The 23,817-nt window shown below is 40.3% G+C and overlaps 1 protein-coding gene across 6 annotated transcripts in view; it reads left to right on the forward strand.

The window, feature by feature from the left end:
• Stau2 (staufen double-stranded RNA binding protein 2) overlaps window positions 1-23,817 on the forward strand; it is a 207,730-nt gene that overhangs the window by 122,091 nt on the left and 61,822 nt on the right. For all 6 annotated transcript variants that reach the window (XM_038347676.2, XM_038347678.2, XM_038347677.2 and 3 more), the window contains 2 exons: window positions 3,286-3,498; window positions 14,655-14,792. In XM_038347676.2, the coding sequence (XP_038203604.1) occupies window positions 3,286-3,498; window positions 14,655-14,792 (351 nt within the window). The remainder of the gene's footprint in view (window positions 1-3,285; window positions 3,499-14,654; window positions 14,793-23,817) is intronic.

The following is a 23,817-nucleotide window of genomic DNA, read 5'->3' on the forward strand; positions in this document are numbered from 1 at the left end:
TAAGTAAAGAAAATTTTGCCTTGTTGGTGATTACAAATTGCTCCTGAATAAATACAAATAGGAGATTTTATTAATTATTTGGGTTATAAAATAGGTTTACCAAAAATTAGACCCCAAAAGATGCAAATTAGGGGAGATTGATTATAGACTCTTAGTGACTTCCAATGATTTCTAGGAGATATTTCTCATCTACAATACTCTATTGGGACATATCCTGATGACTTGATTAGTTTAAACAAAACCTTAGATTGTGACAAGGACTTAAATAGTCCCAGGGAATAATTAGCTGAAGCCAAGAGAGAATTTACTTTGATTGAAAAGAAATTATAGGAGCTACACGTGGATCATGTAGATCCAAATCTTAACTGCATTCTGATCATATTACCCTCCAAACATTCCCTTACAGGAATTTTAATGCAGAGGGAAGATATCTTAGAATGGATCTTTTTACCACGTAAACAAAATAAAAAATTAAAAACTTATGTGGAAAACGTCTCAGTGAATACCAAAAGGAAAATTGAGACTTTGTCAATTAGCAGAAATAATCCCAGCAGAAATTATAGTACCTTTTAATAATGATGAAATTGACAAATTATGGGCAGAAAGTGAACCCTTGCAAAGAGCTTGTGGTAATTTTTTGGAAGAGATTAACAACACCTATCCCAAAAGCAAGAGAATTCAACTTTAAAGAGAGCTAACTGTAGCCCCTACATTCTATACTAATGCAAATAAATCAGGAAAGGCAGGTTATAAATTAGAAAATTTAAGTAGATCACAGCCTTTATGATTCTTTCCAAAAGTCAGAATTATATGCTATTCTTATAGTACTAAGGGATTTTAAAAAACCTCTCAACATAGTTACTGATTCACAATATTCAGAAAGAATTGTTTTGCATATTGAAATCATTGAATTTATACCAGATGATACAGAATTGACTTTATTATTTATCCAGTTACAACATACAACCAGGAATAGGAATCATTCCATAAACATGATACACATCCGATCCCATATGGGTCTTCCAGGTCCTCTAACACATTCAATTATTGATTGGAAATGTGCTGAAGGCCACAGGATTTCATAAAAAAATCACATCAATAGCAAAGGTTTAAAAAAAGACTTTTCCATCACGTGGCAACAAGCCAAGGAAAATATAAGGAAATGTCCTACTTGTTCTTTATACAACAAAACACCACTACCTGCAAGAAATAGCCCCAAGGTTACTGAGAGGAATGAAATTTGGCAGATGGATGTATTCCATTTTGTAGAAATGAAAAACTAAAATATGTGCACTATACCATTGATACCTATTCAGCTTTTCAGTGGGCAACTGCTTTGAGTTTGGAAAAGGCTGATTCAGTAATCTCACATTTACTAGAAGTTATGGCCATTATGGGTATGTTTGTGCAAATAAAGACAGACAATGCTCTAACTTATGTCTCTAAGAAAATGAAACAGTTTTTTTGCTTATTAAAATATAAAGAATATTACAGGTGTACCACACAATCTTACAAGTCAGGCAGTTATTCAAAGATCAAACTGAACTCTAAAGGATATGCTAAATAAACAGAAAGGGATGATAAAGACCCCCAGAAATCAATTGCATAATGCTTTATTAACTTTGAATTTTCTAAGAAACAGCAGCTGTGGAGAAACATTGGACAGTAGAAAAAGAACTACAAAATTAAATGAGCCAATATACTTTAAAGATGTACTGACCTCAGAATGGAAACCAGGACATGTGTTATGTTGGAGACAGGATTTTGCTTTTATTTCCACAGCAGAAGAAAAGCTATGGATACCATTAAAATTGATAAAGATTTGATTTGAACAAGAGACACCTCTTAATTAGAAGAGATAATAGTTCATCAAACAGCCAAGCTGTTTGATCTAAACTAACCTATAAAACTGACAAATGCCTTTCATTTGATCAGATATAACATGCCAAAAGAGAATCTCCCCAAAATTAGGCTTGGGAAAGGGTTTTGTTTCTGTCTTTTCAGGAGAATAAATATATCCAGCTAAGGACTCTGTAGACCAGTGGACAAATGAAACATCTGAAGAAAAAGAACAAATCATCTAGAAGAAATAACTCAAGAAAAAGAGAAAACTGACTTAGTGGTGTATCACATTTCTAACAGGATACAATTTCATAAATCTTCCCAAATGTTTGTTTCTGCTATTCACTACAGACACATATGGTTTTTTTTTGTAGTCCCAGTCCAGTTAAAGATTAAAGCTGACTTTGGAGTTGGAGTGTGGCTTTCTCCTATTCTAACATGCTTACTCAGAAAATCCAACATTTCTGTCTCATGTCAGAAGGGCCACCTGATATGGGACAGAAGAAAAACAAATATTTAAGAACTATGGTATTGCCACTAATCTCATAATCCTTTAGTTTTATAATGACTCTTTAACAGCTTTCCTTAATTTTATAATAATAACACACATATATTCTAAACTTTCAGTCATGATATTAATGGTCATATAGAGTACAAATTCTAGAAACTAGATCATTAGTTTTCCTTGTTTACCTGATGCAGAAAGCAAGTTATGATAGAGAGTAAATTAGGTACAAGAGTTTGAATTCACCAAGGTAAGATGGATATGGAATATATGGACTAGATATTGTTGATGTATTTATTGCCTGTATATACTGTATATAATTATTGTTCTTTTTGTATATAGTTTTTCTTATATTAGTTATAGCCTTTTTATGTGAGACATAAAAGGGGGAAATGTAATGATATACCATTTGTATTTCAATAAATAAAGCTTGCCTGAAGATCAGAACACAAACCAGCCACACTAGTAGCCATACAGGCCAGGCAGTGGTGGAACATACCTTTAATCCCAGCAGCCACACTAGTTAGCAATAGAGGCTGGGTGGTGGTGGTGCAGGCCTTACAGCACTAGAGAGGAATATAAAGCAGGATAAGACAGGAACTCATTTTCTTTTAGTCTGAAGATTTCATAGAGGTAAGAGCTCTCTAGAGGCTTGGCAGCTTTGCTTCTCTGACCTTCAGGTTGAACCCCGATACCTGTCTCTGGGTTTTTAATATTCGTGTTACAGCTTGTCAAGATTTCTTTCACTGTTGATTAATTGAGAATCAGAAATCTTTTACATAAACGTTGCTGTTATCATACCTTAAACTAGATGTCTTAAAGAGATACTGTAATTTTGGTATGGATCTCCAGATTAGTTGGAGAGACCATTTAGAAAGATTCATGTTGTTAAATACAAATGCCGGTATGTTGACTAATGTTCTACTTGCATTTAATAGGTTATTAAAGAAAGTGGACCCCCTCATATGAAGAGTTTTGTTACCCGGGTGTCAGTGGGAGAATTTTCTGCGGAAGGAGAGGGAAATAGCAAAAAACTGTCCAAGAAGCGCGCGGCAACCACTGTCTTACAGGAGCTTAAAAAACTCCCACCTCTTCCTGTGGTTGAAAAGCCAAAACTGTTTTTTAAAAAACGCCCTAAAACAATAGTAAAGGTAAGCATGTACTTGTGGATACCCTTTTCTTTTACTTAGTTACTATAGTGATGGGCCACAACATGGTATTTTTGGTCAATACTGACCACATACATGGTTTTTGCCCTATAAAATCATGATAGAACAGAAAAATTATATATCATTTTTAATATACTTGTCTATGTTCATGTATATTTATATAATTTAAATATTGTAAATACCACTGAGTTAGAGTTGCCTTATGTTTCTAGTAACATGCTGTAAGGGTTTATAGCTTTGGAACAAATGTTACCTCACACAGCCTACATGTGTAGTAGACTATATCATCTAGGTTTGTGTGAGTATACTGTGATGTCTACATAGAAACAAAAATCATGCAATGACATTTTCTCAGGATGCATCTCCATTGTTAAGTGACATGTGACTATAGTATGCTAGCTATAGGCTGTTGACATAGGTTTCTTAAGACGGATCTCTGAACCAATGGGAAAAAAATAACTTCAGTCTCTTTTCTCCTCTCCTTTCTGCCCCTCCCTATCCCTTCTTCCTTCTATCCCCCCAGACTTCTTTTCTTTCCTGTACCCTGTTCTAAATCAAGATGTAGATTGTGTGACTATAAATTAATGATAATTTTATTCCTTTATGTATTTGTGCTTCTTAGCATCCATTTGTGTCTTGTTTAATATAATTCTTATCATGATCGTGTAAAGTAGATAATATTATCCCTCATTTTTTTGTTTTATTTTGTATGTGATGTGCATACATGTGTATATGTATGTTTACATGAAGTGTGCTCCTGTGTGTGCATGTGTGTTCAGGTCTGAGGTTAACACCGGGTGTCTTCCTTGATCAGTCCCCATTTATTTTTTGAGGAAGAGACTCTTAGTTAAACCTAGAGCTTACCAATTCAGCTAGCCCTCCTACTTTGAGGAATACCCAATCTCTGCCGTTATATACTAGGATTCTAGGCAGGCCACCGTGCCACTGGATATTTTTGTGGGTATTGGGGACCATGGTCTGTAAAAGGATTTTTCTTTTGGGGCTGCCATTTCATCAAAAATGACATGGAGACTTATTATTAATTATGAAAGGTTGGCCTTAGCTTAGGCTTGTCCCTTTAGCTCTTATAACTTAAATTAACCCATATCTTTAAATCCACATTCTTTTATGTGGCTCAGTTACCTTCACTCTGTAGTACCTATCCTGCTTCCTCCACACTGGCTGGCTACTCTGCTTTTCTTCTTCCCAGGCCTCTCTGTCCCCAGAACCTCTTCTTGCCTAGCTAATTCAACTCCTTATTAAACCAGTCACAGTGACACATCTTCACACAGTGTAAAGGAATATTCTACAATAGTGGGCAGCAAACATTTTTCCCTCTGAGCTATCTCCCAGCCACTATTCCTCATTTTCTAAGTAAAGCTTTACAAAGCAAGCTCAAATAATTTGCTGATTTCTGTTTGGCCGTCTTGTGGCGTAGCCTGAACTATTCTGACCCAGTGTTTTGCAATAGCAGCAGCAGCAGCATCGCCAGCAGTACTGCACTGTAACTTCTTAAGATAACATGATCTATAACAGGGCACAGGATAATAGTCACATAACAATGCAGTGGGGATGACAGAATCATCAAGTGCAAATTGTATAGCACCCTCTGTGCCTGGCTTTGTCCCATGCTGTGTGTGCTTTGTCATGCTTAGTCCTCATGGTAGACCTCAATGTATTTGTTTCTCTTCATTCCCCAACCTTGTCAAGGACGAATACAGAACATACAGCTTTTCAAGGTGTTGTAACTAGTTCTTTTATTGGGTCATATTTTATTTACATTAAAAAGGTTTTTAAAAAAAAGCCAAAGTTGAGCATGTACTAAATACTTAGCATTTAGTACAGTGTCAAATGCTCAGTGCAGTGGCCCAAGTGGAACTGGAGTTCTGTGCTGCTGAGAAAGCCTGAGACTGCTGCATTTCAGTTCCTCACTCAGCTCCCTTGTCACACTGGCATCAAGGATTACCGGGAAGACTTAAGAGGCAGCCATGAGTTCCTGGTGTTTGACTTGTGCAGGGATGCGCTTTGAGTGTTTTTATAGGGTTTTCACCTTTGTGCCTCTTTTTTATTTGAAAATGCATACATTATACAAAAATATATAACTACATGATCTTTTTCTTTTTTTTTTTTTAATGAGAACTGACTTTGTTTTACTTAGAAGAAAATGTAAGGTGTGCATTCCCTGGACTGCATTCCTTGTGTTATGTAGAGATAAATGGTGAAAACAAATGCACAAGGATCCACTGATCATGAGCCACGGTGGATCTGAAGAAAAGCGCTGTGCTCGCATGTGCTCTGAGCACCTGACAGAGAGAGTGGTGTAGCTGTTATGAGTGCTGCCTTTGCCATCAGTTTTGAGCGTGACTTCCTGCCCTGAGCAAATTGCATAGTGTTTCTAATCAAGTGTGGATAATACTTGTACTTGCTTCATAAGATTGTCTTCACTTGAAACAGTCCACAGAAATATTTTTAAATTACTGTTATAATAATTACTCAAATATTAAGATGGTATATTATCTGATGCTGTCATATGAACGTAACCATAACCTATCATAAATTTTCTAATATAGTCTCTAGGTTTTCTATGATGAAAGAACAGTGCTTTATATAAAAATGGTCCCATAAGATTGATCACACTATCAAACTCGGGTCAATCTTAATAAACTAAGAATATTAAGCTGTTAAGCTAGATAAAGATATGTACATTTCTAAAATGTTATAAAAATCTAATTCCTGCATTAGCTATAGCCGCTGAACAACTGTTGTTAGGATGTTATCTTCCAGATCCCAGGGACGGGGAAAACAGTGCCTTTAATATATTTGTAAGCATGTTATTCTGGAACGTTCTCCAATCCTCTTGCTCCTAGGCTGGATGCCTCTCCGAGCCTCTTACTCGAGATTGGAAAACCACCCTGCATTCTTCCCTGCATACATCACACTTGGAATGACTTGTGCTATGTCTGTCTTATGTAAAGTAAAACTTGGAGATTTTCCTAAATGGAGGCCATTTTGAGAAAGAAAGCTCTTATAGTGAGCTGGAATCTAGATGGTTTTAAATATAATTATATTATAGACCAATAAATAGATTTTTGGAATATTAACTTGAGTTTTTATTATTTTCTTCATGTCTTTATATAGCTTACTCATATGGGATATATGATTCCTTATGTTCAGTGGGAGTAAAGAAGATCTGTGATGAGTTCATTGTTCTTGAAATAATAAGACTATCACGTCTCATTATCCCTAACGTTTCTGTGATATATCATACAGGGGAGGCCATTTGTGTTTGAGGAACACAAGGTTCCACCCCAGAGTCAGATTTCAGATCCAGTTCTTTCTACCCAGAGTGTCCACTAGAAACTGGCTAATTGTGAATTCCTTTCGGATTTAAAGAAGGAATATGGAGTGACCCTCTTAACGTGTACAGCTCATCGGATGACCTCTGGGATTTTATCTGTTTTTTATATAGTTGTCTTCTTTAAGATAAGATTTCAAAGGAGGCTTTCCAGTATTGGCGATAAAATTTTCTGGATACAGCTTTTGTAAGACTACCCGTACTGGTTTTTGGATAATCTGAGACTTGATAGCTAAGTAATAACTTAACTGTCAAGGGCATAGTAATTTCAATCAAGGAAAGAAATCAAGCCACTAATAATGTTCTCAGATTTCTATTTTCTGGTTCACTGTCACTAAAATCTCTATCAGTAGTTGTTTCTTCGGAACATAGAGACGTCTTTAGAAGAGCCTGAGATTCAGCCGAAATAAAGGCATTACAGACGGCCTCCTGCTGGAAGGACAGATTTATTTGAGTATCTTCATGTATGTGGTGGCAACTTCCAAGTGCCATAGCTCCTTAACATTTTTATTAGGATCTCACTTAGACTTTTTAGGTATGGTCTGTACTTGGCATTTTCATCATCTCTTTTACAGTGGCTCCTTTTCCAAAGCTTTTTCTTTTATTTCTGAGATTATAAGTCCATCATTTCCTCCTCCTTTTCCCTTCTCCGTACACTCACTTATACTCATCTCGCTCCCTTTCAAAACCATGGCCTCCTTTTTCCATTAATTGTTGCCACATGCATATACAGACAGACAGACAGACAGACAGACAGACAGACAGACAGATATTCCTAAATATAACCTCGGTCTGTATAATGCAACTTGCATGCGTATAGTTTCAGGGCTATTGGTATTGGATAACCAATTGGTATGTTCTTCCCTGGGAAGGACCATTTCTCTCTCCCTCGGCATTCCTTAGTTACCTGTAGTTCTTTGTGTAGGGTCGAGACCTCATGATCTTTCCCCTACCCACTTTGGCATATTGTTTGTGTTCAGTTCATGTTTAGGCAGCCATGTTGGTGAGTCTTTATACATGTCGCTTCTGACTTTACTAGGAGACCCTCTGGCTCTTACAGTCTTACAGCCCTCTTTTCTGCCTTGGGTGTTCCCTGAGCCTTGGGTGCAGGAACTGTTTTGTACATACCCATTGGAATTGGGCTCCACAGTTTGCTCTTTGATTGGTTATGGTTTGCTTTAATGGTGTCCATCTGTTGCAAAGAGCAATTTTCTGGATGTATTTATACCACAGGCATTTACCTGTAGGTATAAGCACAAGTATTTAGGATGGAGTTAGAGATTATGCTAGTTCAGTAAAGTGGTGGTTGTAGGTTCTCAAAGATCCATGCTTCCCTAATGCTCGGTAGCTGCCTGGGTTTCTGGTACCAGGCATGACTTTTCTCTTGTTGAGGAAATCTAAGTGCAATTATAGACCGGTGGTTAGTACCAAGGTGTGTGAGCCGCTGCTACACCCTTAGAGTTATGGTGCCATGCTGGTATTGGATATGATTCACAGGCAGCATAGCTGGGTGAACTGTTGGTTGTCACCCTCCTTTGGAAGCTTGCAGGGTGCTCTCTGGGCCTCAGGAAGGAGGCTTTCAGGTCAGTTCCAGCTCAAGGGCCTCTGAACCCTGTATCTGCAATGCATGGTGTCTTGAGCAATAAGAGCTTACCTTCCACCTCTGGAGGGCAGCCACAGGCAATAGCAATAGTCTGAATGTCTTGGGAGTCCCTGACAGCCATGACCAACACCTCAAAAAGGGCTTCTCAGGCCTGGTGCGGGGGATTTTATTAGGTGGTCTTTGGCTCATGGAAGAAACATTGTCAGCCCACATGAGGAAATTCCATTTATACAAGTACTTACATGTATCACAGTTTTACAGTTTTTGTTTCAGTATGATTCCTTATGACTTTTTTAGATAGTCTTACTGGTATTTTACCTTTCCCTCCCTTTTTTTCCCCTTTTAAAAATTTTTTCCATTCAAAAATTACACTTCCTCCCCTCCTCCCATTCCCCTCCAACTCCCCACTCCCCCTTCTCTCTTCCCTTCCCTCCTTAAGAGGGGGCAGGGAATCCTACCCTGTGGGAAGTCCAAGGCCCTCCCCCCCCACCCCCCCACCCCCCGAACATCCAGGCCTAGGAAGCTTTGTATCCAAATAGACTAGGGTCCCAAAAAGCATGTGCAGTCGAAACAAGTCCCAGTGCCTTTATCAATGGCTTCTCAGTCAGCCTCCATAGTCAGCCACATTCAGAGAGTCTGATTTGATCACATGCTCGTTCAGTGGTCTAGATGGATTTGGTGAGCTCCCATTAGAACAGGCACGCTGCCTCAGTGGGGGAACCAACCTCTCGCGGTCCTGACTTCCTTGCTCATCTTCTCCCTCCTTCTGCTCTTCAACTGGACCTTGGGAGCTCAGTCCATTGCTCTGATGAGAGTCTCTGACTCTATCTCCATCTGTTGCCGGATGAAGATTTTATGGTGATATTCAAGATAATCATCAGTGTGATAGTGGGGCAAGGCCAGTTCAGGCACCCTCTGCTCTTCTGCCCAAGGACCTAGCTGGGGACATCCCTGTGGAAACCTGGGATCCCTTCTAGAGTCAAGTCTCTTGCCAGTCCTAAAATGGCTCCCTTAATGTAGTTATCTTCTTCTCTGTTCCTATATCTGCCCTTCCTCCATCTCCACCCTCCCACTTCCCCAAGCTCTCTCTAGTCTTCTCTTTCTCCCTTCTCTTCCCCCATTTCCTCTTCCCCTAACTCCACCCCCACCTCTACCCCCCAACCCCATGCTCCCAACTTTTGCCCAGCAATATTGTTTGCTTACAATTTCCAGGAGGATCTATATATGTTTTTCTTTGGGTTTACCTTGTTATTTGGCTTCTCTAGGCTTGCAAACTATAGGCTTAATGTCCTTTGTTTATGGCTAGAGTCTACTAATGAGTGAGTACATACCATATTCATCTTTTTGGGTCAGGGTTATCTCACTCAGGATAGTGTTTTCTATTTCCATCCATTTACATGCAAAATTCAAAATGTCATTATATTTTACTGCTGAGTAGTACTCTAATGTGTATATAGTCCACACTTTCTTTATCCATTCTTCCATTGAGGGGCATCTAGGTTGTTTCCAGGTTCTGGCTATTACAAATAATGCTGCTATGAACATAGTTGAACAGATGCTTTTGTAGTATGATTGGGCATCTATTGGGTATATTCCCAAGAGTGGTATTGCTGGATCCTGAGGTAGATTGATTCCCAATTTCCTGAGAAACCGCCACACTGCTTTCCAAAGTGGTTGCACAAGTTTGCATTCCCACTAGCAATAGATGAAAGTTCCCGTTACTCTACATCGTCTCCAGCATAGGCTATCATTGGTGTTTTTGATTTTTGCCAATCTGATAGGTATAAGATGGTATCTCAAAGTTGTTCTGATTTGCATTTCCCTGGTCGCTAAGGAGGTTGAACAGGCATCCTACTGAATGGGAGAAGATCTTTAACAAGGTCTGATCTCCAAAATATATAAAGAACTCAAGAAACTGGACATGAAAATTCTAATCAACCCAATTAAAAAATGGGGTACTGAACTGAAAAGAAAATTCTCATCAGACGAAGTTCAAAAGGCCCTCCTTTTTTTTGAGACAAGGTTACTCTATAGCTTTGGTGCCTGTCCTGGAACTAGCTCTTGTAAACCAGGCTGGCCTCGAACTCACAGAAATCCACCTGCCTCTGCCTCCTGAGTGCTGGGATTAAAGGCATGCGTCACCACCTCCCAGGTTCCCTCCTTTTTTATTTAACCTCCTCCCAGTCCCAAATTAGAGACCCTTCTTTTCTCTACTGATCACTTATACTTTGTAGGTGACCCTTTATAATTTATTTAATCTGTAGTTTTGTATATGGTAGACCTTAGCAAGTGCTAACCGTCTCCATTGCTCTCTTGTGTCCAGCCTAAACAATTTCAGCTGTGAGGTTTACAATCTTTTTTTTTTCCAGTACTGAATGCCTTAGATATAGTCTCATCAGTTTAGTGAATTAGGTACAACTACAGAGCATGAAAGGTTTTGAGAGTAGGGAAAGACACTTTTAAAAATATGCTTTAATTAATTTTTTGGGAATGTCATTTAATGCATTTTGATCATATTCACACCCCCACCTTCCCCCAAATCTCCATATATCTATCTCCTATTTCCCCATCTTCCCTAACTTTATGTCCTTTTCTTTTTTTATTGATTTTTATTGAGCTCTACATTTTTCTCTGCTCCCCTCCCTGCCTCTCCCCTTTCTTCTTCAGTCCTTCCCCAAGATCCCCATGCTCCCAGGAGATCCTGTCTTTTTCTACTTTCTACTTCCCATGTAGACTATATCTATGTAAGTCTCTCTTAGTGTCCTCATTGTTGTCTAAATTCTCTGGGATTGTGGTTTGTAGGCTGGTTTGCTTTGCTCTATTTTTAAAAACCACCTATGAGTGAATACATGTGATAATTGTCTTTCTGTGTCTGGGTTACCTCACTTAAAATAATGTTTTCTAGCTCCATCCATTTTCCTGCAAAATTCAAAATGTTATTATTTTTTTCTGCTGTGTAGTACTCCATTGTGTAAATGTACCACATTTTCCTTATCCATTCTTTGGTCCAGGGGCATTTAGGTTGTTTCCAGGTTCTGGCTATGACAAACAACGCTGCTATGAACATAGTTGAGCACATGTCCTTGTGGCACAATTGAGCATCTTTTGGATATATACCCAAAAGTGGTATTATTGGGTCTTGAGGAAGGTTATTCCTAATTTTCTGAGAAATCGCCACACTGACATCCAAAGGGGTTGTACCAGCTTGCACTCCCACCAGCAATGCAGAAGTGTTCCCTTTTCCCCACAACCTCTCCAGCATAAGTTGTCATCAGTGTTTTTGATCTTGTCCATTCTTACAGGAGTAAGATGGAATCTCAGAGTTGTTTTGATTTGCATTTCTCTGATGACTTAAGAATGTTGAGCATTTCCTTAAGTGTCTTTCAGCCATTTTATATTCCTCTGTTAAGAGTCCTCTGTTTAGGTCTGTACTCCATTTTTTTAATTTGAAGGGGAACCTCAGCCAATCACCTTGTTTGTGGGGTGTGTTCCCCTTAGGCTAAGATTTACTTATAAAACTTGCGGGTGTGCTTCCCGCTTCCTCTTTGTTTTTCCTGCGCTCCTCGCTGGAACCCAGGCTTTGTAAGTCCCCCTTTCTTTCCTTCATTAAAGCTGAATATTTTATTTTAAAGTTAGTCTGGTTAATTCTGTTGAGCGCTTGCCAACATTAATTGGATTATATGTTCTTCTTGTGACCAACTTCTTGAGTTCTTTGTATATTCTGGAGATCAGACCTCTGTCTGATGTGGGTTAGTGAAGATCTTTTCCCATTCTGTAGGTTGTCGTTTTGTCTTGTTGACCAGGTCCTTTGCTTTACAGAAGCTCTCAGTTTCAGGATGTCCCATTTATTAATTGTTTCTCTCAGTGTATGTGCTGCTGGGGTTATATTTAGGAAGTGGTCTCCAGTGCCAATGCGTTCAAGTGTATTTCCCACTTTCTGTTTTATAAGGTTCAGTGTGGCTGGCTTTATGTTGACGTCTTTGATCCATTTGGACTTGAGTTTTTTGCATGGTGATAGTATGGGTTTATTTTCATTCTTCTACATGTTGATATCCAGTTATGCCAGCACCACTTGTTAAATATGCTTTCTTTTTTCCATTGATAATTTTTTCCTTCTTTGTCAAAAATCAGGTGTTCAATGTGTGGATCTTCTCTTTGGTTCCATTGGTCCTCCTGTCTGTTTTTATGCCAATACCAGGCTGTTTTCCGTACTGTAACTCTGTAGTCGAGTTTGAAGTCAGGGATTGTGATGCCTCCAGAAGTTCTTTTATTGTTCAGGATTGTTTTGGCGATCCTGGCTTTTTTACTTTTCCATATGAAGTTGAGTACTGTTCTTTCAAGGTCTGTGAAGTATTTTGGTGTGGCATTGCATTGAATCTGTAGATTGCTTTTGGTAAGATTGCCTTACAATCCTTTTTAAAACTTACTTATTTTGTGTTTGTGTATGCACATATGTGGAGGTCAGAGGACAACTTGGAGGGTTCAGTTCTTTCTTCCCCCATTATGGATTTTGATGACTGAGTTCTGGGCATCCTGCTTGTGCAGCAAGTGCCTTACCACTGAGTTATCTCACTGGCCCTGATGTTTTCAGTCTTTTACTCTTTTCCTAGTTTCTCCTTTACCCCTAGTGGTTCAGTTCAGTCTTCAGAGAAACAATCCCCAGTTTCCACATTGTTACTGAGTAAATCACAGGCCCCTCAGATTCAGTGTCCAGAATTTGTCATGTTCTGTTGTAAATCTCTCTACATCTAGTGGCTGGCAGCACTACCCATCTGAAACTGGGGTTTCTTTTTACCCTTGTATCCAGTAAATCATCAGATCCTGTTGGTACCTCACCTAAATATTTCTCTAGTTCTTGCCATCTTTTGTAAGTCAGGTGACAATGTACTTTATAGTTGGCACTACTCAGGAATGTTTTTAGTTCAGGCATTCAAGGCCATCTGACAACATAGTAAGCTACCACTTTTTGTCCTCCTATCTCCTACGAGCTTCTGTTATTCCTCTTCTGTCTTGGTTAGGGTTGCTATTGCTGTGATGAAACACCATGATTAAAAACAACTGAAGAGGGAAGGCTTTGTTCAGCTTCAGCTTCCACATCACAGTTCATCAAAGGAAGTTATAACAGGACTCAAGCAGGGCAGGAACCTGGAGACAGGAGCTGAGGCAGAGACCATGATGGGGTGCTGCTTATTGGCTTGCTTATCATGGTTCCTATAGAACCCAGTACCACCAGCCACAATAGGCTGGGCCCTCCAGCACCAATAACTAATCAAGAAAATCCCTGCAGGCTTGCCTACAGCCTAAATCTATGGAGATGTTTTCTTTATTGAGGCTCCCTTTTCTCAAACGTCTCTAGCTTGTATCAGTTGACTTAAAACCCGGCTCACCTTCTTACATGTTGAGGCCGGGCGGTGGTGGTGCACGCCTTTAATCCTAGCACTCGGGAGGCAGAGGCAGGCGGATCTCTGAGTTCGAGGCCAGCCTGGTCTACAAGAGCTAGCTCCAGGACAGGCTCTAGAAACTACAGGGAAACCCTGTCTCGAAAAACAAACAAAAAAAAAAAAACAAAAAATAAAAACAAAAAACAAAAAAACAAAAAAACCTTCTTACATGTTGGGGCTGCTGGACATCTCAGATTTCCCGAGCTGGTGGGTGTATATTCATATTTCACCATGGTCTTAATATGCATTTGCCAAGTTCTAATGAAGTTGATTAGTCTTTCTTTCCATTTCCATTCTTGTGATACATCTGTTTATCACTTTTTACCCATTTTCTTAATTTTTTTTTAGGAGTTTCTAAAAGTATGTTTTGGAGTCTGGATCAATCTTTTTAAAGTTATATGTTGCAAGTATCTGCTCAAAGTTCATGTCTTCCCTTTTTTTGTCCTTTTCTTGTTTCTATTGCTGCTCGTGAGCGACCCTCCCTCACCCTAAAGAAATCACCCAGTTTTAAAGTATAAGCAATCTGGCTTTTCCCTACTATCTCTGAACCCCAGTCCCATGGAAGCCTAAATGTTGGGTCCATTTTACAAATTTCTGTTATAGATCTTTCTAATGACTGATTTACCCCTTCCAGTCAGTTCTGGTGGGCTGGGGATGCACTAGAGAAATTGTGCTTTTCCTGGGGTCTAATAAATTTCACAATCAAGATTCTGAAATCTTTCTTAAATTCTTCTTTTAGGCTGGACCTGAGTATGGTCAAGGAATGAACCCCATCAGCCGCCTGGCCCAAATCCAACAGGCCAGAAAGGAAAAGGAGCCTGATTACGTCTTACTTTCGGAACGAGGGATGCCTCGCCGTCGGGAGTTTGTGATGCAGGTATTTTTAGCCATCACAGTAAATGTTTCTGAAGTCAGTGAAGAGATTGAGGCATTGCCAGGGTGGCCTAGGGTTGTGGTGGAGGCAGGCCGGGCCTGGGAGGCTGTGTAACGATGTTTACACTGGACAGCATTCATTCTTTTTAGGCTTACCTATCAACTTGGAAACATGCTGGTGTCAAGGACATGTCAGATAGACAGCATGGGATTTGGGAGGGCCTGTGAGTTCACATGGGTTATTTACCACAGAGTTTATCATTTGATGTCTGTCTCTTAGCGTTCCGTGTTGCATTTTACAGCCAGGGTGATTGACTATTATGGTCAGAGACAAAGGGAATTAGAAACAAATTAAGAAGGGGAGATGTAGGGATGGAAGTGGGCCAAGGGCATAAGGTTACGGAGCCCTCTGGAAAATTAGAATGTCTGGCCTGGCCAGTTGACCATGGCGGGGACTGAGGGAGAGACATAACTCTATTTTGCAGCTAGAAACTTGAAGACTGTTTGCTATGTACGAGCTAGGAGTCAGGTCAGATACTCAAATTGCCTTGTTCTTTTCAAGCCTGCCTGGACCCACCTATGTTTGTCAGTTCAAGCCATACTCTTGGAGCAATCTTGGTTCTAATTTTTTTTTATTAAAAAACATATCCAGGGCTAGTGAAATAGCTAAGTGACTAAGAGTGTGTATTCTTCTCCTGGTGCAGAGGGCCTGATTCAGTTCTTAACACTCCATCAGATAGTTCGTAACACTCCGTCAGATAATTTGTAACATCGCAACAGGCAGTTCATGACTGCCTCAAACTACAGCTCCAGGAGATGCGGGGTTTCAGACACCCCTGGTCTCTTTGGGCACCTACACTTTTAGTCAAAGACGAGAACAGCACATACACACACACACACACACACGCACATGCACACGCACACGCGCGTTCGCACATACACACGCACTTGAAAATAAAATAAATCTTTAGACAGAATACTGAACAGCGGGAAGAAAATAGTAAACTGGGCCCCACCCAGCAAGTAAGGCCTTTGCCACACTGGTCAGCGTGACTTCTCACTGTCCTCCTGATCTCTTTATCCCTCTATAGAAATTTTAAAGCTAATTTCTAACCTTGTTTTTTTAGACTTAACCGAGTGCATAGCTCTGAAAATTATATTATTTTTGCAGTAATATTTATTAGAATATCCTAATAACCAGTGTATACTTAAATTTTCTTTATTGTGTTTGAACTGTAAAATTTTTCTCTTGTGAAATAAAGTTATAGTGAAACCCAAGGATCTAACTTTTCATACAAACAGATAAAAACAACAGTTTACTAAGTATTGACTACATATCAGGTATCTCAGCGTCCAAATATGGATCCTCGTATTAATTACTCACATATAGCTAAGTTTTGCACTTCTGTATGTATGTGATACCAGATATTGATAAATACGGGGCCATAATAAACATTTACTATGTCGTTGTTGTTTTCCTGTAAGACCTCTGGAAACCCCAAGGTGCCAAGCCAGGACTTTCCTTGTGGTTAGTAACAAACTGTGTCTAGATGTCATTAGGACCCAGAACAGTGCTCTGACGTCTTCACTACAGAGAATGTATTCATTGCTTTTGCTGTTTTAGTCTTAGTTCTTTTTTTTTTAAGATTTATTTATTTATTATGTACACAACATTCTGCCTTGATGTATGCCCGCATGCCAGAGGAGGGCGCCAGATCTCAGTACAGATGGTTGTGAGCCACCATGTGGTTGCTGGGAATTGGACTCAGGACCTCTGGAAGAACAGCCAGTGCTCTTAACCTCTGAGCCATCCCTCCAGCCCCCCTAGTCTTAGTTCTTACGAAGTCAAGGATCTGCTTAGTGGATACCAAAGGCTGAAAATACAGACACGTATTTGGATATTGTGTTAAACAGTTCCTTTTCCGTGGAGTGTACTGAATACCCACTTTGAGAGAGGAGTTCAGAGTGTATTTGGCTAGCTCCCATTGTATGGCATTCATAAACATTCAAGTCAAGCGGGGACATTTTGCTATGCTTTTACACTGGATTCAAATTGTTTTGCCCTCTCTCCTGGATGCTCCAGTAGATTCATTGCAATATTATAACAACCTTATTAGAGGAAAGACTTTTGAATAAACTCATTTAGAAGTTTTATTATGGTATAATTGAATATAGAAGAAAATATATCTAGAAATAATGTTTGTTTTTATCTATAATACCTCTCCAAACTGAGTTTGTATGTTACAAAATGAATACAAGTTACTTGCGTTGATTACTGAATAAGAAAAGAAAATTTTGATGACATTATTTGGATAGTTCCAAAGCAAATTTATTCCTTGGGGGTAGGAGTATTGTTGTGGGTACAGCTCATGTAAATGATTAGTTAAAGACAAAAATTTGATCATCTTATATCTGCAACATAATAGAGAGGTGCTTTGCTCGGGCATTAATATTTTAGTGTAAAAACTTATTTGTAATTTTATAATCTCTGAGTTTTGTAGGAAGATGACCTGTGTGCATCTTTTACTTTTATAATGAAGTGATTCTTTGAGCTGCCATTGTGTTTGTTAACAAGGAATGCCAATCTCAGCAGTGTGGCCTTTCAGCCCTGGATGACTCTGGGTTAACAACTCAGACTATTGAATTAACTGCTCACAGTCAGTTGTGTGAGGCAAGGGATAGGTGAGGAGGAAAGTGAGTCTGGGAGACCCCTGTTAGGAAGGAAAGATGTCTTAAGAAAGGATCAGAACAGGTCAGGTGGAAACCTGGCAGACACAGATAAACAGTTGGTGCCAGGATAGGGACAGCACTGCAGTCAAGACCAAAGGCAGGAGGAGCCTGGGTCCGATGGGTGTCCGGCCTGCAGAGGTAGATGTGGGGCTAAAGCAGGGAAGCTGGACGGAGAGTCAGTGAGGTGTGTAGTGTGTGAAAGCAGGGGAAAGTTTTTCAGCAGCTGCTTGCTGCTTGCTCGCTGATCTTTGGTTTCTGTTTACTTTGGTGAGCATTTTGACCCCCCCCCCCCCAGAGAAGCAGAGGAGGTTTTTGATGCAGCTGGTCTAATCTTTTCACCAACAGTTGTTCCAGAACAGTGTAAGGGCTGGTCAGTCTGGGGAATGAGCCAAGCCCTGGAAGAAGAGCAGGTATTAGAAAGAAGGGAATAGCTGAGGATGGGAACACATCTTCCTCAGGGCTTGTGCCGAGGTCAGGGTCAGGCCAGCACCGATAGGGCAGGGACGTTGAGTTCATGCTGCTCCGAGGGACTGCCCTGAGTGTCTGGTACAGCAGTGCTTCTCAGCGCAGTCCACAGAAGTCCACATGAACTGGCATCAGGTGGACTTCACACTGGGGAGTAAAGCAGCCACCTGTCTGAGACCATTTTACACATTTGCACTAGGTGTGTGAGAGCTTTCCAGCAGCTCTGCAGTGAATGCTTTGTAGTCTCACCTGCTGCAGCAGCTGTCCTTTAGGCCCTCTTCTGACATTCCTTGGGAGTAATTTCTTTACTATATTGCTTGCATGTTTATGTTTAAGTTTCTATTTTGTTGTCTTTGTGTTGTAGATACCATTTTTTAAAACAATCTCATTCATTTTACCAACCCAAGTTCCCACTCCCTTGCCTCCTTCCACTCCTCAGAGAGGGTAAGGCCTCCCATAGGGAGTCAACCAAGTCTGGCACCTCACTTTGAGGCAGGACCAGTGCCCTCCCCCCTATATCTAGGCTGAGCAAGGTATCCGTCCAGTGAGAATGGACTCCCAAAAAAACATCAGTTGAAACACGGGATAAATCCTGGTACCACTGCCAGTGGCTCCACCGACTGCCCAAGCCACAAAACTGTCAGTCACATTCAGAGGGCCTAGTTTGGTCAAGTTCCCCCACTGTCAGTCCAGAGTCAGTGAGTTCCCACTAGGTCAAATTAGCTGTTTCTGTGGATATCCCTCTCGTTGTCTTGACCCCTTTGTTCATATTATTGCTCCTTCCTCTCTTCATCTGAACTCTGGGAGCTCTGCCCAGTGATTAGCTGTATCTGCTTCCATCAGTTGCTGGATGTAGGTTCTATGATGACAATTAAGGTAGTCATCAATCTGATTACAGGGGCACCCTCTCCACTATTGCTTCGGATCCTAGCTGGGGTCATCTTGGTGGATTCCTGGTAATTTCCCTAGTGCCAGGTTTCTCAATAACCTCATAATGGCTTCCTCAACCAAGATAATCTCTTTCCTTGCTCTCATCGCTGTCCCCCATCTTGACCATTGCGTTCCCGCATGTTCTCCTCCCCTTCGCCTCTCCTGTTCCCCTTTCACCCTCTCTCCCCACCATGCTCTCAATTTACTCAGAAGATCTTATCTATTTCCCCTTCCCGGGGGATTCATGTATATCTCTCTTAGGGTTCTCCTTGTTAACTAGCTTCTCTGGGGTCATGGACTATAGGCTAGTTATCCTTTACTTTACATCTAATATCCACTTATGAGTGAGTATGTACCATGTTTGTCTTTCTAGGTCTGGGTTACCTCACTCAGCTTGGTGTTTTTTAGTTTCATCCATTTGTCTGCAAATTTTGAGATATCATTGTTTTTTATTGCTGAGTAGTGCTCCATTGTGTAAATGTACCACATTTTCTTTATCCATTCGTTGGTTGGTGAGTTTCTAAGTTGTTTTCAGATTCAGGCTATTATGAATGATGCTGCTATAAATATAGTTGAGCAAATGTCCTTGTGGTATGAGTATGCATTGTTTGGATATATACTTAAGAGTGGTATTACTGGGTCTTGAAGTAAGTTGATTCCCAATTTTCTGAGAAACTGCCATTCTGATTTCTAAAATAGTTGTACAAGATTGCACTCCCACCAGCAATGGAGGAGTGTTCCCCTTACTCTGCATCCTCTCCAGCATAAACTGCCATTGGTATTTTTGTAGATCCCTTTTCTTTTTTTTTCCTTGTGGAAATGATGGTATTTTATTTCAGTGAATGGGAGACAAATAGATACAAGACATGAAAATACACTCAAAGTAAGTTATAGTCATGTTTGATAGCCAAAAACTATAAAACTCTTAGACGATCTGAACAAATTGTCGTGACATTGGATTAAGCAAGAGCTATCTAATTACGATATTAAAACTTCAAAAGACAGAAACAAAAATAAATAGGACACCATAAAAATGGAGAAAAACAATTTGATCTTCAGAGGGTGCTACAAAAATTGAAAAGATAATGTAAAGATTGATAGAAAATATTTCCATACCATACCACCTTCAAAATATGTCTAGAAGACATAAAAATAGTTACAACTAAAAAATATTTACTCAATTCAATTAAAAGTGGCGAAATGATATAACTAAAATTTCTCCAAAGAAGACTTTAGCATAACAGATGAACACATGAAAATCACCCAGCTTTTTGATTACTAGAAAAATACAAATCAGTTGCACAGTCAGCTACCCTGTAACATCTACTGAGAGCCGAAATCAATCAAAAAATGGAGAAAGTCGTCACATTCTCGTATGGTGCAGGATTACTAATGATGCACTCAAAGATGCTTTGACATTCTTCCCCCTCACCTTTTGATTGATTTTTATTGAGCTTTACATCTTTCTTTACTCCCCTCCCTGCCTCTCCCGCCCCCTGCTTTAATCCTCTCCATGGTCCCCATGCTCCCAGTTTACTCAGGAGATCTTGTCTTTTTCTACTTCCCATGTAGATTAGATATATGTATGTCTCTCTTAGGGTCCTTGTTGTCTAGGTTCTCTGGGATTGTGATTTGTATGCTGATTTTCTTTGCTTTATGTTTAAAAACCACCTATGAGTGAGTAATATGATAATTGTTTTTCTGGGTTACCTCACTAAAAATGATGTTTTCTAACTCCATCCATTTGCCTGCAAAATTTAAGATGTCATTTTTTTCTGCTGTGTAGTACTCCATTGTGTAAATGTACCACATTTTCCTTATCCATTCTTTGATCAAGGGGCATTTAGGTTGTTTCCAGGTTCTGGCTATGACAAACAATGCTGCTATGAACATAGTTGAGCATGTGTCCTTGTGGCACAATTGAGCATCCTTTGGATATATACCCCAAAGTGGTATTATTGGGTCTTGAGGAAGGTTATTCCTAATTTGCTGAGAAATCGCTACATAGACATCCAAAGGGGCTGTACCAGCTTGCATTCCCACCAGCAATGCAGGAATGTTTCCTTTACCTCACAACAGTCTCCAGCATAAGTTGTCATCAGTGTTTTTGATCTTACAGGTGTAAGATGGAATCTCGGAGTTATTTTGATTTGCATTTCTCTGATGACTAAGGATGTTGAACATTTCCTTAAGTGTCTTCCAGCCATTTTAGATTCCTCTTTTGAGATTTCTCTGTTTAGGTCTGTACTCCTTTTTTTTTATTGGATTATTTGTTCTTTTGATGAGTTCTTTGTATATTTTGGAGATCAGACCTCTGTTTGATGTGGGGTTGGTGAAGAGTAGATCCCATTTCTTAAAAGTGATTGCTTTACTAAAGGTTAAAAGTAGTGATGGAAATTATAGCTCAAATCAAACTGAAACTAATAAATAGCTAATTATACTCAACTGTGGAAGCCAGACAGGAATGTGTATGTTCTGGATCAGGAAGAACAACATCTATTAGGGTTGTAGACAAGAACCAAAACTGCAAAATATTATTAAAATCATCACACTGTCCACCTGGAAACTGTATTTACCTGTGTATATGTGCAGTCATTGCTAATATCCAGTTGATTGTCAGTGAAATTTTTTGAAAGTGACATGAAGCTGTTTGAGTTTATTTATTTATTTATTTTTATTTTGGTTGTTAAATTGTTCTCTCATTTTTTTATTACTTGCTCAGCCAAGTTCATTATTGCTCCATACATTATTCTCCCCTCTTTTAAATTTAAATTTAAGATATAAATCTTCTTTTTTTTCCAGTTTATTTATTTTTTATTAAAAATTGCCATCTCTTCCCCTCCTCCTCCCCCTTCCCTCCCCTCCCCTCCACCCACATCCCCACTCCCTCCCTCTTGAGGCCAAACAGCCATCAGGGTTCTCTACACTATGTTGAGACCAAGGTCCTCCCAACTCCCCCCAGGTCCAGGAAGGTGAGCAACCGAACTGACAAGGCTCACACAGAGCCCGTCCATGTCGTAGAGACCAAGCCCATCACCATTGTCCTTGGCTTCTCGGTCAGCCTCCACCATCAGCCACCCTCAGAGAGTCCGATTTGGTCGCATGTTCCATCAGTCCCATTCCAAGTGGACTTGGTGGTCTCCCATTAGTTCTGTCCTGCCGTCTCAGTGGGTGAACGCGTCCCTCATGGTTCTGACTTTCTCATGATCTCTCTCCATCCGCTCCTCATCAGAACTTTGGGAGCTCAGTCCGGTGCTCCAATGTGGGGCTCTGTCTCTATCTCCATCCATCGCCAGGTGAAGGTTAAGGCTCACAGTGAGCCCGTCCATGCTGTAGAGTTCACATTCATTGCCGTTGCCCTTGGTTTCTCAGTTCTCCTCCACCGTCAGCCACATTCAGAGAGTCCGGTTTGGTCCCCTGTTCCATCAGTTCCATTCCAACTGGACTTGGTGGTCTCCCGTTAGATCTGTCCCACCGTCTCAATGGGTAAACGCACTCCTCATGGTCCTGACTTCCTTGCTCATGATCTCCCTCCTTTTGCTCCTCATTGGGACCTTGGGAGCTCAGTCCGGTGCTCCTATGTGGGGCTCTGTCATTTTCTCCATCCAATGTCAGGTGAAGGTTCTATGGTGATATGCAAGATATTCATGAGTATGGCAATAGGATCTGGCCATTTCTGGCACCCTCTCCTCAGCCGCCCAAGGACCTAGCTGGGGGCGTCTTCCTGGACACCTGGGCACCCCTCTAGAGTCAAGCCTCTGCCAACCCTAGAATGGCTCCCTTAAGTAAGATATATAATTCCTTGTTCCCATATCCACCCTTCCTATATCCCAACCATCCTATTCCCCCAAGCTCTTCCCATCCTCCACTTCACACTTTTCTCGCCCCATCCCCCCTCCCCCCATCCCACTCCACCCCTATGTTCCCATTTTTGTCCGGCAATCTTGTCTACTTCCAGTATCCAGGAGGATAACTATATGTTTTTCTTTGGGTTCACCTTCTTATATAGCTTCTCTAGGATTTTTACGAATTATAGGCTCGATGTCCTTTATTTATTATGGCTAGAACCCAATTATGAGTGAGTACATCCCATGTTCATCTTTTTGGGCCTGGGTTACCTCACTCAGGATGGTGTTTTCTATTTCCCTCCATTTGCATGCAAAATTCAAGATGTCATTGTTTTTTACCGCTGAGTAGCATTCTAGCATGTATATATTCCACACTTTCTTCAACCATTCTTCCACTGAAGGGCATCTAGGTTGTTTCCAGGTTCTGGCTATTACAAATAATGCTGCTATAAACATAGTTGAACAAATGCTTTTGTAATATGATTGGGCATCTCTTGGGTAAATTCCCAAGAGTGGGATTGCTGGGTCCTGGGGTAGGTGGATCCCAAATTTCCTGAGAAACCTCCACACTGCTTTCCAAAGCGGTTGCACAAGTTTGCATTCCCACCAGCAATGGATGAGTGTACCCCTTACTCCACATCCTCTCCAGCAAAGGCTATCATTGGTGTTTTTGATTTTAGCCATTCTGGCAGGTGTAAGATGGTATCTTAACGTTGTTTTGATTTGCATTTCCCTGATTGCTAAGGAGGTTGAGCATGCCCTTAAGTGTCTTTTGGCCATTCGAACTTCTTCTGTTGAGAATTCTCTGTTCAGTTCAGTGCCCCATTTTTTAATTGGGTTCATTATCATTTTAAAGTCTAGTAACTTGAGTTCCTTATATATTTTGGAGATCAGACCTTTGTCTGTTGTGGGGTTGGTGAAGATCTTTTCCCAGTCAGTAGGCTGCCTTTTTGTCTTAGTGACAGTGTCCTTTGCTTTACAGAAGCTGCTCAGCTTCAGGAGGTCCCATTTATTCAATGTTGCCCTTAATGTCTGTGCTGCTGGGGCTATACGTAG

This window comes from Arvicola amphibius, chromosome 11 (genome assembly GCF_903992535.2).
Source record: "Arvicola amphibius chromosome 11, mArvAmp1.2, whole genome shotgun sequence".
Lineage (NCBI taxonomy): Eukaryota > Metazoa > Chordata > Mammalia > Rodentia > Cricetidae > Arvicola > Arvicola amphibius.